This window comes from Ictalurus punctatus, chromosome 1, assembly GCF_001660625.3.
Source record: "Ictalurus punctatus breed USDA103 chromosome 1, Coco_2.0, whole genome shotgun sequence".
Taxonomy (NCBI): domain Eukaryota; kingdom Metazoa; phylum Chordata; class Actinopteri; order Siluriformes; family Ictaluridae; genus Ictalurus; species Ictalurus punctatus.
The window spans coordinates 36,651,568-36,668,341 of record NC_030416.2 but is presented as its reverse complement, the minus strand read 5'-3'; the positions used below and the strand labels follow the sequence as shown (position 1 = coordinate 36,668,341).

At 44.4% G+C, this 16,774-nt stretch overlaps 1 protein-coding gene across 2 annotated transcripts in view; it reads left to right on the top strand.

The window, feature by feature from the left end:
- Positions 1-5,948, top strand: part of arhgap29a (Rho GTPase activating protein 29a) — a 60,323-nt gene extending 54,375 nt beyond the window's left edge. For both annotated transcript variants that reach the window (XM_053684332.1, XM_053684337.1), the window contains 8 exons: positions 265-363; positions 2,057-2,220; positions 2,367-2,555; positions 2,647-2,784; positions 3,002-3,234; positions 3,369-3,666; positions 4,359-4,470; positions 4,617-5,948. In XM_053684332.1, coding sequence (XP_053540307.1) covers positions 265-363; positions 2,057-2,220; positions 2,367-2,555; positions 2,647-2,784; positions 3,002-3,234; positions 3,369-3,666; positions 4,359-4,470; positions 4,617-5,485 — 2,102 coding nt within the window. In that variant the 3' untranslated portion in view covers positions 5,486-5,948. The remainder of the gene's footprint in view (positions 1-264; positions 364-2,056; positions 2,221-2,366; positions 2,556-2,646; positions 2,785-3,001; positions 3,235-3,368; positions 3,667-4,358; positions 4,471-4,616) is intronic.
- The last annotated feature ends 10,826 nt before the right edge of the window (positions 5,949-16,774 follow it).

Genomic DNA, 16,774 nt, shown 5'->3' with positions numbered 1-16,774 from the left:
TGAACGAGTTTCGGGCGGGACTCGGGTCAGGTCGCAGTTCATGAGTCCTCACATGTACGCACTTCTCCGGAAGCTCTTAAAGGCAGAGGCTGGGAGTTTCCACTTCAGATCAGATCCGATCCGATCCAATGTAGCTCGAGTGTAGTTTGGAGAACGGGGAGAGCTCGAACTGAAAGCAGGACGGCTCGGGGAGCAGGAATCTACACTGCATGGACAGTGTGGTAGTCATGAAGCTCATAGCTGTACTTTTCTGTCGTGCTTTAGGGGATTTTAAAAGGAGGCTTCCCAGAACCCCGTCCACTGGGACGATGTCTTCAGCGGACGACCTGGACGAGAGAGAGCCGCCTTCGCCTTCCGATAACGGTAACGTCCCAACTTTAAGACAAGTAATAAATGTAAACGAAGTGACGGGACGGACGGACACAATAGATATCGTGATTAATCTTTGCTCATTTTAATGATCTTAATTTAAATATTTTTGTTTTTATATATTACTTTGGATTTTATTTCAACTAAAAGAATCGAGTCTGTGGACACTCTGAGGGGAGAGAGTTTCACAGAAACGTCTGTTTAACCGTTGTTTGTTGTAAATTTGACAAAGATCGATATTTTCCACAATGCAATGATTTCTTTCTAAACCAGGGATGAACATGTACAGTATCACGAAGGCAGGTCGTCTGGAAACGTTCCAGGTTTTCACTCGAAAAACCCAGTGTATATTATATTCATACGTTTTCATGAAAATGTATTGACATTGCTAAAAAAAACAAAAAAAAAAAACAATCATCATCTCTACCTGTAGCATCGTCCCTTGATTTAATAATAATTATAATTTCATCATTTAATAATAGCAATACAAAACCATTGTGAGGACATCCCCCAAAAGCTCTTCCCCAAAATGCTTGCAGTGCATTCTGGGTAATACACTCTGATTCTCCAGTCTCTGAAATGAAAATGAACACCGTACGAGTGCTTACACGTAGCATAACCGTGTCTGAACAGATGGAGTGTTAAATAATCACGTGACAGTCCAATAAAACAGAAACAGTGACTACGTTTACATGGACAGCAGTAATCTGATTATTGAGCTTACTCTGAGTAAGATAATAATGTGATTAAGGTGTTCACATGAGTCGCTTTTAGAATACTCCTGTCATGATCCCGTTTTACACGTTATAGAACATAATCAGATTAACAGCAGCGTCATTACGTCACCGCGCCACGCCATCCGACGTCCCTCCAGAGTTTCACGTATGAACACACAGTCCGTCTTCGTTATGGTACCGTATACAGTTTTGGGTGTTTTTATTTATTTATTTTTTACGAACGCTTTAAGTGCGGTTAATTATTTCTCATGCTGTACGTGCTAATAGACGACTGCTTGAAGCGGTGGGTGTGTCCCAAATCGCGTACTTACCGTCTATATAGTAGCCGAGATACATGTATTTTTCCCCACTACCGGCCTATAGTAGGAAAGTATGCGAATTGGGACACAGCCGAACTCTCTTGCTCGCCGTAAAACGTAAAACTGCCGTGTGAGATCGTGTCCTGTCGCAAAATGCGGTGAAAACTCCCACACGACGTTCATAGTGTGATTAAGGTGTTTACACGTCACTACTACACGTCCATAATGCGACTAAAACAGGAGTACTCCACCTGTCTTAATTAGATTATCGCTTACTTCGATTATGACCTTAATCAGATTAAGGTAAGTAAAAATTTGTAGTTTCTTAATCAGAGTACGGTCTTAATCGGATTAAGAGTGGATTATTGTTGTCCATGTAAACGCAGCTACTGATATCAGGCGGAAGTGGAATAAAAGTCGTATTATCTTTCACAGTGGAGATATTTTTGATTTATTACTCTGAGTTGAAAGCCTGAAATCCTGTGAGACGGCGGTCCCCTCGAGCCGTGTCTTTAGTTACTGCTTTGTGTTGTAAAGTAACAGAATGTCTAGAATGTTAATAAAATGCTAAGCATGTCGACGAGCCACTGCGCTTCGCCGTCGACCTGTTTGTAGCTCCAGCAGGGCTAAAGGTTTGTTCTCGGGGTGTAGGTTTGAGCGAGATGGTGACGGAGACGGCGAGTTCTCCCGGACCTTTCCGGAACACGCAGATGTCGAAGGCGGCGCAGACCCACAAGCTGCGAAAGCTGCGTGCTCCATCTAAGTGCAGGGAATGCGACAGCCTGGTGGTGTTTCACGGTGCCGAGTGTGAGGAGGTGAGCACGTCTGTTTAACAAAGGGCTTCTCCCGGATTATACGTGTTAACGTCGACCCAGCTGGTCTTCGTGTTTAAATGATGTCCTGTCTCTCTCGCTCTCTCTCTCTCTCTCTCTCTCTCTCTCTCTCTCTCTCTCTCTCTCAGTGCTCTCTGGCCTGCCATAAGAAGTGTTTAGAGACGTTGGCCATCCAGTGTGGTCATAAGAAGCTGCAGGGGAAGCTGCACTTGTTCGCTGTGGACTTCGCCCAGGCTGCGAGAAACAGCCCTGACGGAATCCCCTTCATCATCAAGAAGTGCACTTCGGAGATTGAGAACAGGGCCCTGGGTATTAAGGTACACTCGTGTTTACCTCCCTACGTTTTCTCCTGTAGGAATCATACAGGACACGTGTTTACACGCTGTGGGTTTGGGTCGGACTTTGTAGGGAATCTACAGGGTGAACGGCGCCAAGTCGCGTGTGGAGAAGCTGTGCCAGGCCTTTGAGAATGGGAAAGATTTGGTGGAGCTGTCAGAACTGTATCCTCACGACATCAGCAACGTGCTCAAACTCTACCTGCGACAGGTAAACCTCCACACCGCACACCTGCTAGTGCTCAGACTGTAAAGACTCGGTTTTCCGTTCAGAAGCCACGGGGGTGCAAACTTTTGCTCTTAACTATATAACAGTGTATGTAAGTACACGACACGAAGACCTACCCCGTGTCTTTATATGTCGCACTGCTTTTTTTTTTTTTAACTCTAAATAAGTGCAGTGAGAAATAAACATGTTCTCCCGTCAGCTTCCCGAGCCTCTCATCCTCTTCCGCTACTATAACGACTTCATCGGCCTGGCGAAGGAGAGTCAGAGCATCATCATGGAGGAGGTGGAGGCATCTCGCAGCGGCTCCGCCTCCGACGCTCCCCAGATCAGCGTCGAGCTCAAACGCGTCCTCTTCAAAATGAAAGACCTGCTGAGGCAGCTGCCTGCTGCGCATCACAAAACCCTGCAGTTCCTCATGCAGCACCTGCACAGGTGAGCGCACACACCTCTCAACACGTCCTCTATTACACACACACTTATCTTTATTAGTGATTTGCTTGTTTATGTATTTATTTATGTAATCGCTCGTTTACACCTTTAACTGATTTACGTCTTGTGTTGTCCAGAGTAACCGAGAAAGCGGAGGAGAACAAAATGACCGCCAGTAACCTCGGCATCATCTTCGGCCCGACGCTGATCAAGCCGCGGCAGACGGACGCCGAGGTGTCGCTCTCGTCACTGGTGGATTATCCGTACCAGGCGCTGATCGTCGAGCTGCTCGTCAGGCATTACGAGCTAATCTTCGATTCTCCGCTCAGCCCCATGGACGAGAGCTCACCCCTGCCCGTCAAATCCCGCTTCCCCCCTCAGGAGAAGGAACAGCGCCTGAACCGTCACTCCAGGTCCCTGGTGGACATTAAAGAGGTGCGTGGACTTTACTTACGAGAGCAAATATAGTTTCAAAGATGACAAATGCAAGAGTTACTTGAGACATGGTTAAAACTGCAGAATTAGCCAATAGGGCAAATAAAGTTTCATGTAGAAAATATTATTTCGTAGCAATTTAAAAATGCACAATATTGGGAATGTTTTCGCTTTGGCATAAACAAATCCCACACCTCCTTTACTGACTGGCACAGAAAGCACACCTCCTTCATTGGGAGTAATAAACACAGAGGCCACGCCTCCTTCACTGAGACTACAGACACAGAGGCCACACCTCCCTTACTAAGACTAACAGACACAGAGGCCACGCCTCCTTCACTGGGTCTGAGGCACAGAGGCCATGCCTACTTTACTAAGACTAAGAGAAACAGAGGCCCTGCCTCCTTCACTGGGACTGACATACATAGGCCACGCCTCCTTCACTGGGACTGACACACATAGGCCACGCCTCCTTCACTGGGACTGACACACATAGGCCACGCCTCATCCACTAGGACTGACCGATGTAGGTCACACCTCCTTCACTGTGACTGACACACACAGGCCACGCCCCTTCATTAGCACTGAGGGCGATGCCGTTCTGAAGATAAGCATATCTTGTGCTGTTTTTCTGTTACTCTTGTCGCGCTTGTGAGACTGACAGGCTGGATTGTGTGTTTTTATTTCCGCAGCATCACAGTGCTAAGGCCTATAAAAGGCACTCGTCTGTGATTCCCTCTACACACCTGCTGGAGGAAGTGAAAGAGGTGAAAGCAATGTCTGATGAGACGGATTTTGCTCCGGGTCAGTATTAATGATAATAAAGTCGAGTTCCACTAAAGAGAACAGGGTTCATTGCTAATAAACACCCTGTGTAGTGCACTAAATATCGCGTAGGAAGCCATTTTGTATGTCACCACAGTGCTAATCTTCTGCTCATTTTCTTTTAGCCGAGACGGTGAACATGAACGGTGTGCTGTCCTCGAGCGCCCCTGAAGTGCGGAACTCACCCCGACTGATCCGGCAGAACCACGTCAGCCGAGTGCAGCTTCGGCCACGTCCCAAACCGAGTTCACGCCCCGTGAGCATGCCTCCTGAGCGGCTCCTGAATGCCCGCAACTCCGCCTCTGACCCCGCGGTGGTGAAAGGTCACGACCCTGCCATCGAAGAGGTTTCTGAAGAGGAGAAGCCCAAAGGCAGAGCCGCTAACCATTACAGGAGCACGTATATAGACACGCATACGCTGCGCAGGAGGTGGGATAAACAATACAAACACTACGGCATCACTCCTCGTACGGCCATGATCATGGCCAAACTTCCTGTAGAGGCGGAAATAAGTCGCGTTACGCTTCCGTCCGCCTCCACACCGCTGTGTAACAGCACTAGCAGTAGCACTAGCACTAGCAAGACAGACGTGGTCGACTTTAGCCGTGTCCAAAATGCGTTCAGACCCCCTCGCACCCTTCAGCCTCCACCGGGGACGTTCTACAAACCGCCAGGGAACCGGGACAAAACGTTAGCCCTGGATCGAGCGGTGACGCAAGAGCAGACATTATCAGAAAAAACATTCGAGGACGACAGTGCCACGACGAAAGCGGACGTGACGAACACTAACAGCATCGAGGATGAGGACGAGGACGACGAGGACGATGAGGTGGAGGAAGGAGTAGACGAGGAAGAGTTCAGCCCGGAGGTCTCCGTGGACGAAGATCCTGCTCAAGACCCTCAGCTCAGCCAAATCCAGACCAAACCCGTTTACCCCAGACTGCGAGCGAGACACATGCAGGACTTTGAGAACCGGGAAGCCCATTTTGTATGAGAACTGTATACATACATACTGTATAAAGACATTTTATGAACTCTTATGCCTCGAGGACACATTTTTTATGCATATAAATATAAGCTTTATATATATTAATATATTACTCCTTACGTTTGGAGACGGCAGCTTGTGATGATGGAACAAGCTCAGGAGCCAGTATTAATACAGGATGCACTTAGCTTTCTTTCTTACTCCACTTCAATTTTCCCTCAAAATTTTGTAAAGAAGAACAAAGAAAACGATCTGCACGGGACGTTTCAAGGAGATCTGCGATCGCAAACATATCCCTGCGGTCTTAAAGACACCGCTAGCAGGACTCCAACTTCATTGTGCAATTTCACCTTTTTTTTTTTTTTTTGTTAATCATTCGCATTGTACCGAACGTTTAATATATGCATGTTACCGTGTATTATGTATCTTTTACACCAAAAACTATTTCATCAATGCTTTTTTGCAAGTCTTCAGTGTCGTGGCCTTCATCTGGAAGTACGTTATTTAAGGTCGTGGGCATAACGTGAAGTACACGGGGAGCCATTTTTACGGATTTTACAAGGGGTCGAGCTCACGATTCCATACGCGTAGTGCATAATCAGACTTTACGCCCAAAGAAGTGCGATTTTTAATCTTTCTCATAGCGAGTCTATAATTTGTAAGTAAACGTCCAACATCCTTTTTAAATACACTGCACAAGAGCATCTACATGCTTTATAGTATGAGACAAAATCCAGTAAGAAACATTTTTATGGAATTCAAAAGGGAATAAACTTGGGTATGTGACCGGGTGTTACATCTCACATCTTAAATGTGCAGCGTGCTGACTACGTAGTGCACGATATCATTAGTGTACCAAGTATACTAAACTAAGTAAATGAGCATTACTTAGTCATTTTAGCAGGGATTACATTACATTACAGTTACGGCATTTGGCAGACGGCCTTATCCAGAGCGACTTACATCTATCTCATTTATACAGCTGAGCAGAGAGGGTTAAAGGGCCTCGCTCAAGGGCCCAACAGTGGCAGCTTGGCAGTGCCGGGGCGTGAACTCCTGACCTTCTGATCAGTAACCCAGAGCCTTCGACCACTGCCCCACCACTACCCCTTTAAAGACCACTACATGTGCTATAACAAGTCTAGGCACTGTAAGGCCAGTATTTGTAATTCAAACCCCAACTCCTTATATTAGTGCACTACATAGGGTATACAGCTTAAAGACTTACCACCTGCGTTATGTCTAATAAGGAGCTATTTGTAAGTAAAACCTCAACATGTTGTCTAAATACAATACAGAAGAACTTCTACCTACTATGTAGTACATATAAACAACATCAAGCAATTGTTTATGGATTTCAGGGTGTAAGTTGTACACTTTTTGACCGCCATGTTTACACCACATTTGGGTTTCTGCTTGCTATGGCATGTACTGTATTCTGGGCCACGCTACTCCCTCTATAAGTACACTACATATAAAATAGGTCTCAACACTCTGAGAACATGTACAGTGTAAGTGCAATACAAATATATTATAAAAAATAAGGCCATGTGCACCTTGTGTAGCGCATTAGATGTCCAATTGTCGGAAATTATGAATATATGATATAATATACACTCTATGATACACTCTATGTAGTGCATTATATGAGTTATAAAGGATTCAGCACGGTATTTTAATCTACTACATAGTGAATATGTCCAGTAGTGAGCTATTTGCAATTCAGCTCCCTAGAGGAGACCATCCACCGCAAGTCAGTGAGTGGATAAAAAGGGGATTAGTCATAGAAGCACTTGAGGCCAAGAGTAAAAGTCCTCTGGTCTGACGAGAGCAAAACGGAACTATTTCGAGTCGGCGTGAAGCGTTACGTCTGGCGGAAACCCAACACTGCTCAACAGCCTGAGAACACCATCCCCCCACTGGGATGAAGCATGAAGCATGGTGCTGGTAGCAGCACATTAGCTTCGTGTCGATTTCTAAGATCAAATCCAAATGAAATGTAATTCGGTTCCCGGTTGTGACATTACAAAAGGCGGGATGAATATTTAAGCGAGGTGTTGTATACAACAGGGCTAAATCACATGTCAGAGTGCTACGTGGGACGTAATATAATTATGATTTGTCCACTGTTGATCCTAAGGGCTGTGTGTAGTGTGCTCCAGTGGAAGGCGACCCCCTGTTTAGGGAAAAGTGAAAGCGTGAGGCACGAGAGAAAGGCATCAGTGTTGGAAAAGCCGTTTAATGGCGTTCATATGGAAATGTGGGGGTGAAGGAACGCAGGGCTTTCTCTCCTCTCCAACGCCTTTCTCATTCAGACTGGGGGGAAATCACCGGCTGGATAAAGCCTTAGCAACTAATCAGATAGGCTGAGATGAGAGGGAGTGTGTGTGTGTGTGTGTGTGTGTGTGTGTGTGTGTGTGTGTGAGATAGAGAGAGAGAATTGAGTGACAGGTTCACACATGTATGACTCATATGTCTTGTGTTTTCAAACATGCATGTGACCTACGTACGTGTCTCCGTGGAGACTGTGACTGTCAGTGTTGGAAATATTGGCATTGTAAAGTATAAAGAGATAGTGGCATACACGTTGCTACACACACACACACACACACACACTGGGTGGTGTATAATGGAGCTTGTGGGTGTTGAGGGTCATCATGGCTTCTGGTTGGCTCTGTGCGTGTGAATGTGTGTGTGTGTGTGTGTGTGTTTACTTGGCTGTAGTAAATCCAGCCTCCACATTAGAAGTGAACTGTATAAAGTGTGTGTGGCGTGTATGTCACGGTATGAAAAGCAGCGAATGCTGTAATGGTCTCGGTCAGGAGGAGACGGCGCCGCGTCCGTCCGGCCGTCCGTCTGTCCTCGACGTGACCTGCTCCATAATCACCACGTTGCGCTGCTGATTTTAATTACGCCGCTATTTCTGGAACTTAAATTGCCCAGTTGTTTCTTACTTAGAGTTTATTATAATAATTTACATGCAGATAAACGCATGGAATGTGCACGTGCAGGCACGAGAGAAGCAAAGAGGGAGAAAGAAACATTTGGGGTTTTTTTTTTTCCCTTTTGTACTTTTCTACCACATGCTGTAGAGTTCTGGATTCTGATTCGTCGTCTAGAACAGCAGCCCTGACAGTAGAGCGGTGGTTTCTATAGTAACAGCTCGTTCACGTGCGACGTGTTTGGCAGGTGCTCCAGAAACGGGTTTGTAAACGCGTGTACATTTTTTTTGTCTTATTAACTTCAAGAGAGAGAGAATAAAGCGAGAGGGCTGACGAGGGAACGACTGTTTAGAGCTGCTATAACGTACGTACGTGAGAACAGGATCTCACCTGTTTCACAGACATTCCACAGCGTTAAATGTAACTAGAAACAGGTAAAAAAAAAAAAATTTTTTTTAAATTACGTTGTTATTTACGAAGTAAAAATTGTAATTGCTGGAAAGTTGCTGTGGTATAAGAGGAATAAAACACTTTTTAACTGATTAACTTTAGGGTAGTAGCTGTAATAATATCCCGGGGGGGGTGGGGGCGTTGTCGAGCTATTTCCTTCTTCAGTCCGCATTCTCTATCCCTCTTATTTCAGGTTTTAATGTAATTGTTTGTGTTTAAATGTGGTGGACTAGACACTAATGAAAAACTCCATCTCTGGTAACCTCGGAAGTGCGAACTACACACAGGTGACTTTAATCAGTGTGAATGTGGAGCTCGTTTTGGATTGAAAGCCCAGACTGTGGATCTGGTGATGTTACAACATCAAGCTTATGAAGCAGATTTAAGTGTGAATGAGAATCTCCTGTCTGTCTTCTGTCTTTCTAGCTGTCTCACTCCTACACACACTGTAAATCTGCCTCCTCCGTGCTCCGTGCTCTGAGGCGACACTCGCACATGTCCAACAGGAAGGATGTCTTATTCCGGAGCTTGTTTCCTAAACTCGGCTCCATTGTATTTTGAGGTAGCTGAATGTCTTCCAGGCATCGTGAGGACCGCAGCGCAAAGTGGCCTATTTCAGCACTCAGGATGCGTGTGTGTGTGTGTGTGTGTGTGTGTGTATGTGTGTGTGTGTTTAGACTCCAAAAATGTGCTCAGCAGATTTACCGTTTGGTTTATAAACTCTTTCATACTCCAGATATTTCACATTTTTTGAGATGTTTGTGTTTGTGTATTCGGTCAACACCTTTTTCCTGATGACACGACGACCGTTTATTTTTTAACACTGTATTTCAGAAAACATGCATTTAACAGTTTAAAATGCGCTAACCCATTTCAGCTAGTATGAAACGGGTTAGCATATTTAGCAGACTCAGAACCGTCTGGAAGTCTAAACAGCTCAGCCTCAGAACGAAGATCAAACTTTACAACGTTAAATCGGTGCTTCTGTACGGCTCCGGATGTTGGAGAATAGTGAAAGTAGGCGTGAGCGAGTTACATGCCTTCAATAACAGTTTCCTTTGGAAGATCTGTAACATCTACTGGTCCAGTACCATCTCAAATAGGAACCTGTACCAAAAGTTCCGATCTAACAACGTATCTCGGACGATTAAGACACGCCGATTAAGATGGCTGGGACACGTACTCAGGAGGCCTCGGGAAAGGATACCTGAATTGGCTTTACGTTGGACACCACCAGGCGAGCACAAACGAGGCAGACCAAGAACAACATGGCGGCGGACAGTGGCAGCCGAGCTGGATGAAATGGAGCTCTCTAATGGGGAGAAGCTCAGTTCACAGCTCAGGACAGACCTCGATGGAGAGAGCTAGTAGCGGCCTTATGTCTCACACGGGACGAAGAGGATCAAGTAAGTAACCCATTTCAGGGAACGGTTTCACTGTTACAATGTTTCTTAAATGAGTTTTTGATGCTAACTGGTTGAGAATTAGCATACACACGAAATATGGTTGACTCGCATCCATGCGAGGACATTCTAAGGATTTGCCTAATTTTTGCAAGTTAATATTTTACTTTTTGTCTGCAACCGTAATAGGGTTGTACTTTCAAGGTGACCTCATCAGTCAATAACACAATATCACTGCGAATAAAGAAAACAAAACGCGAGAACTTTACTTACTTTTCTTCTTCCCGTGGTCTTCAGGAAGTTCAGATGACCAGAAACTTCCTACTGTGGAATATTCCAAATCTTTCATAGGGGTGAATTTCTTCGGGGTTGACTGAATGACCTTCAATGGGCATTTTCCATGCTCTAGATTTCGAAGTATGTTGATGGGTATTATAATGTTGAAGGTAAAGTGGAGGTACACTGGAGTAGATAGTTGTTGATCTGAAACATGCACAGGGGTTGTTGTGAAGGAAACTTTACACGTGTTTAAAATGTCTTTTAGCTTTACCAAACACTCAGATTTGTGCAAGTATTTAAATGTTCGGGCTGGTGTGCTACCTGCTGCATCTCAGAATCTCAGATTGGTATTTATGTGTCACTTTTCCTCCAGGGTTTAGCTACAGCTGGTATTTTTAGTAGCCAGGAAATCGGTGCTTCCTCCGCCTGCCGTGTTTTTTACGCAAACACTCAGCGACCTGGACATCACTCGTGCGTCTGCGGAAGCCTAATTCCATCCGATGGCCTTTAGACGCTCCGTGTGGTTTCTCTGTTTATAAATCTCAGCGTGTCAGATGAGGCCGTGTGTAAAACAGAGGCTGGAATGATGATGCGTTTGGTAGACGCTGATCTGATTACAGGGAGGACGAATGGCTGGGAACGTAGCATCCTGTTGGCTCGACTTGGCTTCTGTCTGTCTCCCAGCTTTAGGAGGCTCAGACGCCACTGCCTAAATGCACTTACTCATTTCTACCACTTCCATTTTTGTCACATCCCAAACCGCTGGACAAGTGGAAAACGGAACCTGGTGAGGGGGGAAATAAGATTCCACTTGAGAATTTTTCAAAAATATACCCATTGTTTCTTTTCTTTTTTTTTATTATTCTTTATCAGTAGCAAATGGGGGCAGGAAACACACACTCACAGATCTATTTACTAGGGCTAAGAAAGAAGAAAGTTAACCAAGAACAGAACCTTCTGGAACACCAAATTTAACCTCGGTATGCGTGGAGAAATCGCCATTTATATCTACGAATATTATATCATTCTTCTTATTCCACATCGACTTGCCAACCATTAAAATGTTTTATTTATTAAATATTCACACATTGTACTTTTTATCCATTTGTTGTATCCATTAAAGCTTTTTGTTTGTTTGTTTGTTTTCTGAACAGCGCCCACTGCTGGTCCTTCAGCATCACTTTCCTGATCAACGCTGTGTGTTGGGGGAGAAGTGTGTTGCAGTGTTGTGTGTTGGTGGAGAAGGTGTATCAATGTACCTTGTCCCTGAGGGGAAATTGTCTCTCTCTCCTGCTGGAGTGTAGAAGTGTGTAGCTCTGGGCAGAAGGCCACATCAGCGTTCCCTGCAGACCTCAGCAAGCTCCGGTGTCATGGTTCTCCACTCTTTCAGTCACACATCACAGACTTCTCTCAGGGGACATCAGCTGAGCTGAGAGTATACACACACTCACACCTTAGAGCTGCCGCCTCCTTGTGTATGCTCCATCAGATATGTGGCGAGTGTGTGATGTGGTTCTGTGATAAACTCCATCCAAACCAGTCACATTTTCAGATTGAACCTGGTTGTAAAACAACCTGAAGATGATGTTAGCATGAGTAATGCTCTGTGTGTGTGTGTGTGTGTGTGTGTGTGTGTGTGTGTGTGTGTGTGTGTGAAAGACAGAGAGAGAGAGTTAAAAATCTTAGACACACACACACACACACACACACACACACACACACACACACACACACACACACACAGTCACCAGGAATGTATCTGGGAAAGTGAATCTCCTGTGGAAGTTGGGAGTTGTGTGGGAATTTCAGCTTCCCCGCTGACCCAGACCATACACTCTGTTCTTTCTCTCCCAGTGGGTGTTCTTCTTTCCTCACTCCTCATGCTCCCTTCCACACTTCACTCCTCCTGAAGAACGTACTGAGCCTCGGCCTCTTTGTGTTCCTCAAATTTATTGTGTATGCAGAAAGAAAAGCCCAATTTCACTTCGAGTGTGTAACAGCACCCAGAGTGTGCTTCAGCTACACCGCTCACACCGCAGCACCCTCCACCCTAATCACGCCAAAGGTCCTGAAGCACACTGGAGACAAAAACGTGTAATTGTACTTCGAACATTCTGGGTGACAAACTTGGCTGATTAGTACAATTAGTTACAGCTGTGAGTCCACACAGACCCTCACAAAGAGACAAAAAATCCTCCACAACACAATCTTCCACAAACCAAACCCTCCATAACACAACCCTCCACAACACAACCCTCCACAACACAACCCTCCATAACACAGCCCTCCACAACACAACCCTCCACAAACCAAACCCTCCACAACACAACCCTCCACAACACAACCCTCCACAACACAACCCTCCACAACACAACCCTCCACAAACCAAACCCTCCACAAACCAAACCCTCCACAAACCAAACCCTCCACAACACAACCCTCCACAACACAACCCTCCACAACACAACCCTCCACAAACCAAACCCTCCACAACACAATCTTCCACAACACAACCCTCCACAAACCAAACCCTCCACAAACCAAATCTTCCACAACACAACCCTCCACAAATACAATCCTCCACAAACCAAACCCTCCACAGCACAACCCTCCACAACACAGCCCTCGATGACATGAAATAAAAATATTAAATGGCAATGGCGAGACGTAATAGTGGTATTTTTAGCTACGTTCGTGTTGTCATCAGTTTGTGAAGGTTAAGATATTAATTTAAGCTCAGCGTTGAGTTAACAATCGCTATTTAAAATCTTTTTTTCAACTTAATATCTTTCATTTAATTTTTTCTACTTAATTACTGGACTGGGCCGGACTCGACTCGGACCCGACCGTTAAAGACTCGGACTTGAGTCCACTCAGTCCCTTTTGGACTCGATTGGTTAAGGACTTGGTCTCGACTCGAACTCGACAAAAGTGGACTCGGACCCGACGATATGCTTTAGTAACATTTCCCCCAGGCCGTTACACTGCATGTATACAGGATCTTGTATGGTGGACCTGGACATGGTGAAGTATTCTGGAAGACGTTTACTTTGCGGCTTCTCTCAAACGTCACAAGCTGCGTCTTTCTTTTCTTATTAAGGTCAAGAGAGAGGGAAAAGAGAGACTGGTGAGGGAATGACTGTTTATAGCTGCTATAATGTAAGTGTTAAGTTGTTTTGCAAATGTTCACAACATTAAATGGAACTAGTCATTGATTGTTTTACTACCACAGCACAACACAAAGTGTTTTATCCATCCATCTTCTATACCGCTTATCCTTTTCAGGGTCACGGGGAACCTGGAGTCTATCCCAGGGAGCATGGGGCACAAGGCGGGGTACACCCTGGACAGGGTGAGAGTCCATCACAGGGCACAATCACACACACACTCACACACACATTCATACACTACGGACACTTTAGACACGCCGATCAGACTACCATGCATGTGTTTGGACCGGGGGAGGAAACCGGAGTACCCGGAGGAAACCCCCCGCAGCACGGGGAGAACACGCAAACTCCGCACACACAGGAACACGGTGGGAATCAAAGCCCCGACCCTGGAGGTGTGAAGAGAACGTGCTAACCACTAAGACACCCCAAAGTGTTTTATTCCTTAGAATATTATTGTATTTAATTCTGTTATTGCTGTTATATGGGATGTTGTTATATGTAATCAGAGTGCGTGTAAGGGGTTAAAGCGATGTTAGGATGTGCATGCAGGAACGTGTTGTGGATATCATTATCAGGACATTACCCTCCCGGGTGGCACGGCTCAATTCGACACGGTTGGGCTGTAATTAGAGCGCAGCATTGAGCTGTCAGATGGAGGAGGACGGAATGTGAACTTTGGCACTGGCTTTGTGAGGAACTTCAGCTGAACGCTGAGACGCTGAAACAAACAAAGCAGATTTCTGGAACACAACCAAGAATCAGTTGTCTATCAGGACTCTCCGAGATCATTCCCGATATCCGGGGTGAAGTGACACTGATTCAACAAACATGACAATTCCTATATCTCTGCTGTAATTCAAGCCATATACAGTTATTATTTTATAAAAAATATTTTATTTTATATAAATCTCAGGAAACTCTTGAATATCAAAATTTTATATTAGTAGCTACTCTGTACAAAAAATAAAAATCAGTAAGAGCCCGGGGTATAGTTATACTAGCAGAAAAAGTGAGAGCAAAAGTTTGCATCCCCCTATTTAATAAGAAATGTATATAGAATTTTTTTTTTTTTTTAAACAGCATTAATATTTACATACTGTGCATCTACATACTGTCACAAGAAGATAATCCAAAACACAATGCAAAATTAACAGTAAAATACTGTATGGATGAATTAATAATTAATTCTTTTAATATATATTTAATTGCCAATAAGAATTAATAGACATTTACATGAATAGTTTGTTTAAAGCCCTAATATGAAATATGTCCAACATTTTTCCCAGCAGATGTCTAACTTTTCCCCCAGCTGTTTCTCCTGTACAGCTTCCTAATGACTCGGAATCATGTATTAGCATATTGAGTTAGGAGTCATTCTGAGAACTTTAGGTTCGGCTCATTTGAAAATTCTTAGCACGTAATGGATTGAATTGAATTTGAAATCGTTGTTATGGTTTATGACAACAACGTTCACAGGATTACGATGAAATTGTTGAGCAAGATTTTCCCCGTCAACGCCCCAACTCCATTTCCCAGAATGCTCTGCCACAAGGATTATCACCTGGCCTGTCACGTGACCTGTTATGATGTTCTCAATCTTCTGGTTTCTAATCACACACACACACACACACACACACACACACACACACACACATTGACTCAGTAAGCCTAAAAAATTGAGAAAATTAAATTAGACAATTAAATAATTATAAATATAATTAGGATTGTGTTATTTTATACCATTTCATGACTTAAATTCCACCAATCAATGAACAGTGGTAGATTTTATTTCTCACTTTGATGTTGTGTCTCTGTAGCACATCTCGTAACATAGTGTCAACTGCCTCTGAGTAACTAATACACACTGCCGTAACACTCACACACACACACACACACACACACACACACACACACACACACACACACTGCTGTAACACTCACACACACACTGCTGTAACACAAACAAACACACACTGCTGTAACACAAACAAACACTGCTGTAACACACACACTGCTGTAACACAAACACTGCTGTAACACACACAAACACTGCTGTAACACACACTGCTATAACACACTGCTGTAACACACACAAACACTGCTATAACACACACTGCTGTAACACAAACACTGCTGTAACACACACAAACACTGCTGTAACACAAACACTGCTATAACACACTGCTGTAACACAAACACTGCAGTAACACACACTGCTGTAACACACACAAACACTGTTGTAACACACACACACACTGCTGTAACACAAACACTGCTGTAACACACACAAACACTGCTGTAACACAAACACTGCTATAACACACACTGCTGTAACACACACTGCTGTAACACAAACACTGCTATAACACACTGCTGTAACACACACTGCTGTAACACACACAAACACTGCTACAACACACACTGCTGTAACACAAACACTGCTGTAACACAAACACTGCTATAACACACACTGCTGTAACACACACAAACACTGCTATAACACACACTGCTGTAACACACACAAACACTGCTATAACACACACTGCTGTAACACACACAAACACTGCTGTAACACACACAAACACTGCTATAACACACACTGCTGTAACACACACAAACACTGCTACAACACACTGCTGTAACACAAACACTGCTGTAACACAAACACTGCTGTAACACACACAAACACTGCTGTAACACAAACACTGCTGTAACACACAAACACTGCTGTAACACACAAACACTGCTGTAACACAAACACTGCTGTAACACACACAAACACTGCTGTAACACAAACACTGCTGTAACACACACAAACACTGCTGTAGCACACACTGCTATAACACACACAAACACTGCTGTAACACAAACACTGCTGTAACACAAACACTGCTGTAGCACACACTGCTATAACACACTGCTGTAACACAAACACTGCTATAACACACTGCTGTAACACAAACACTGCTATAACACACACTGCTGTAACACAAACACTGCTATAACACACACAAACACTGCTGTAACACAAACACTGCTGTAACACAC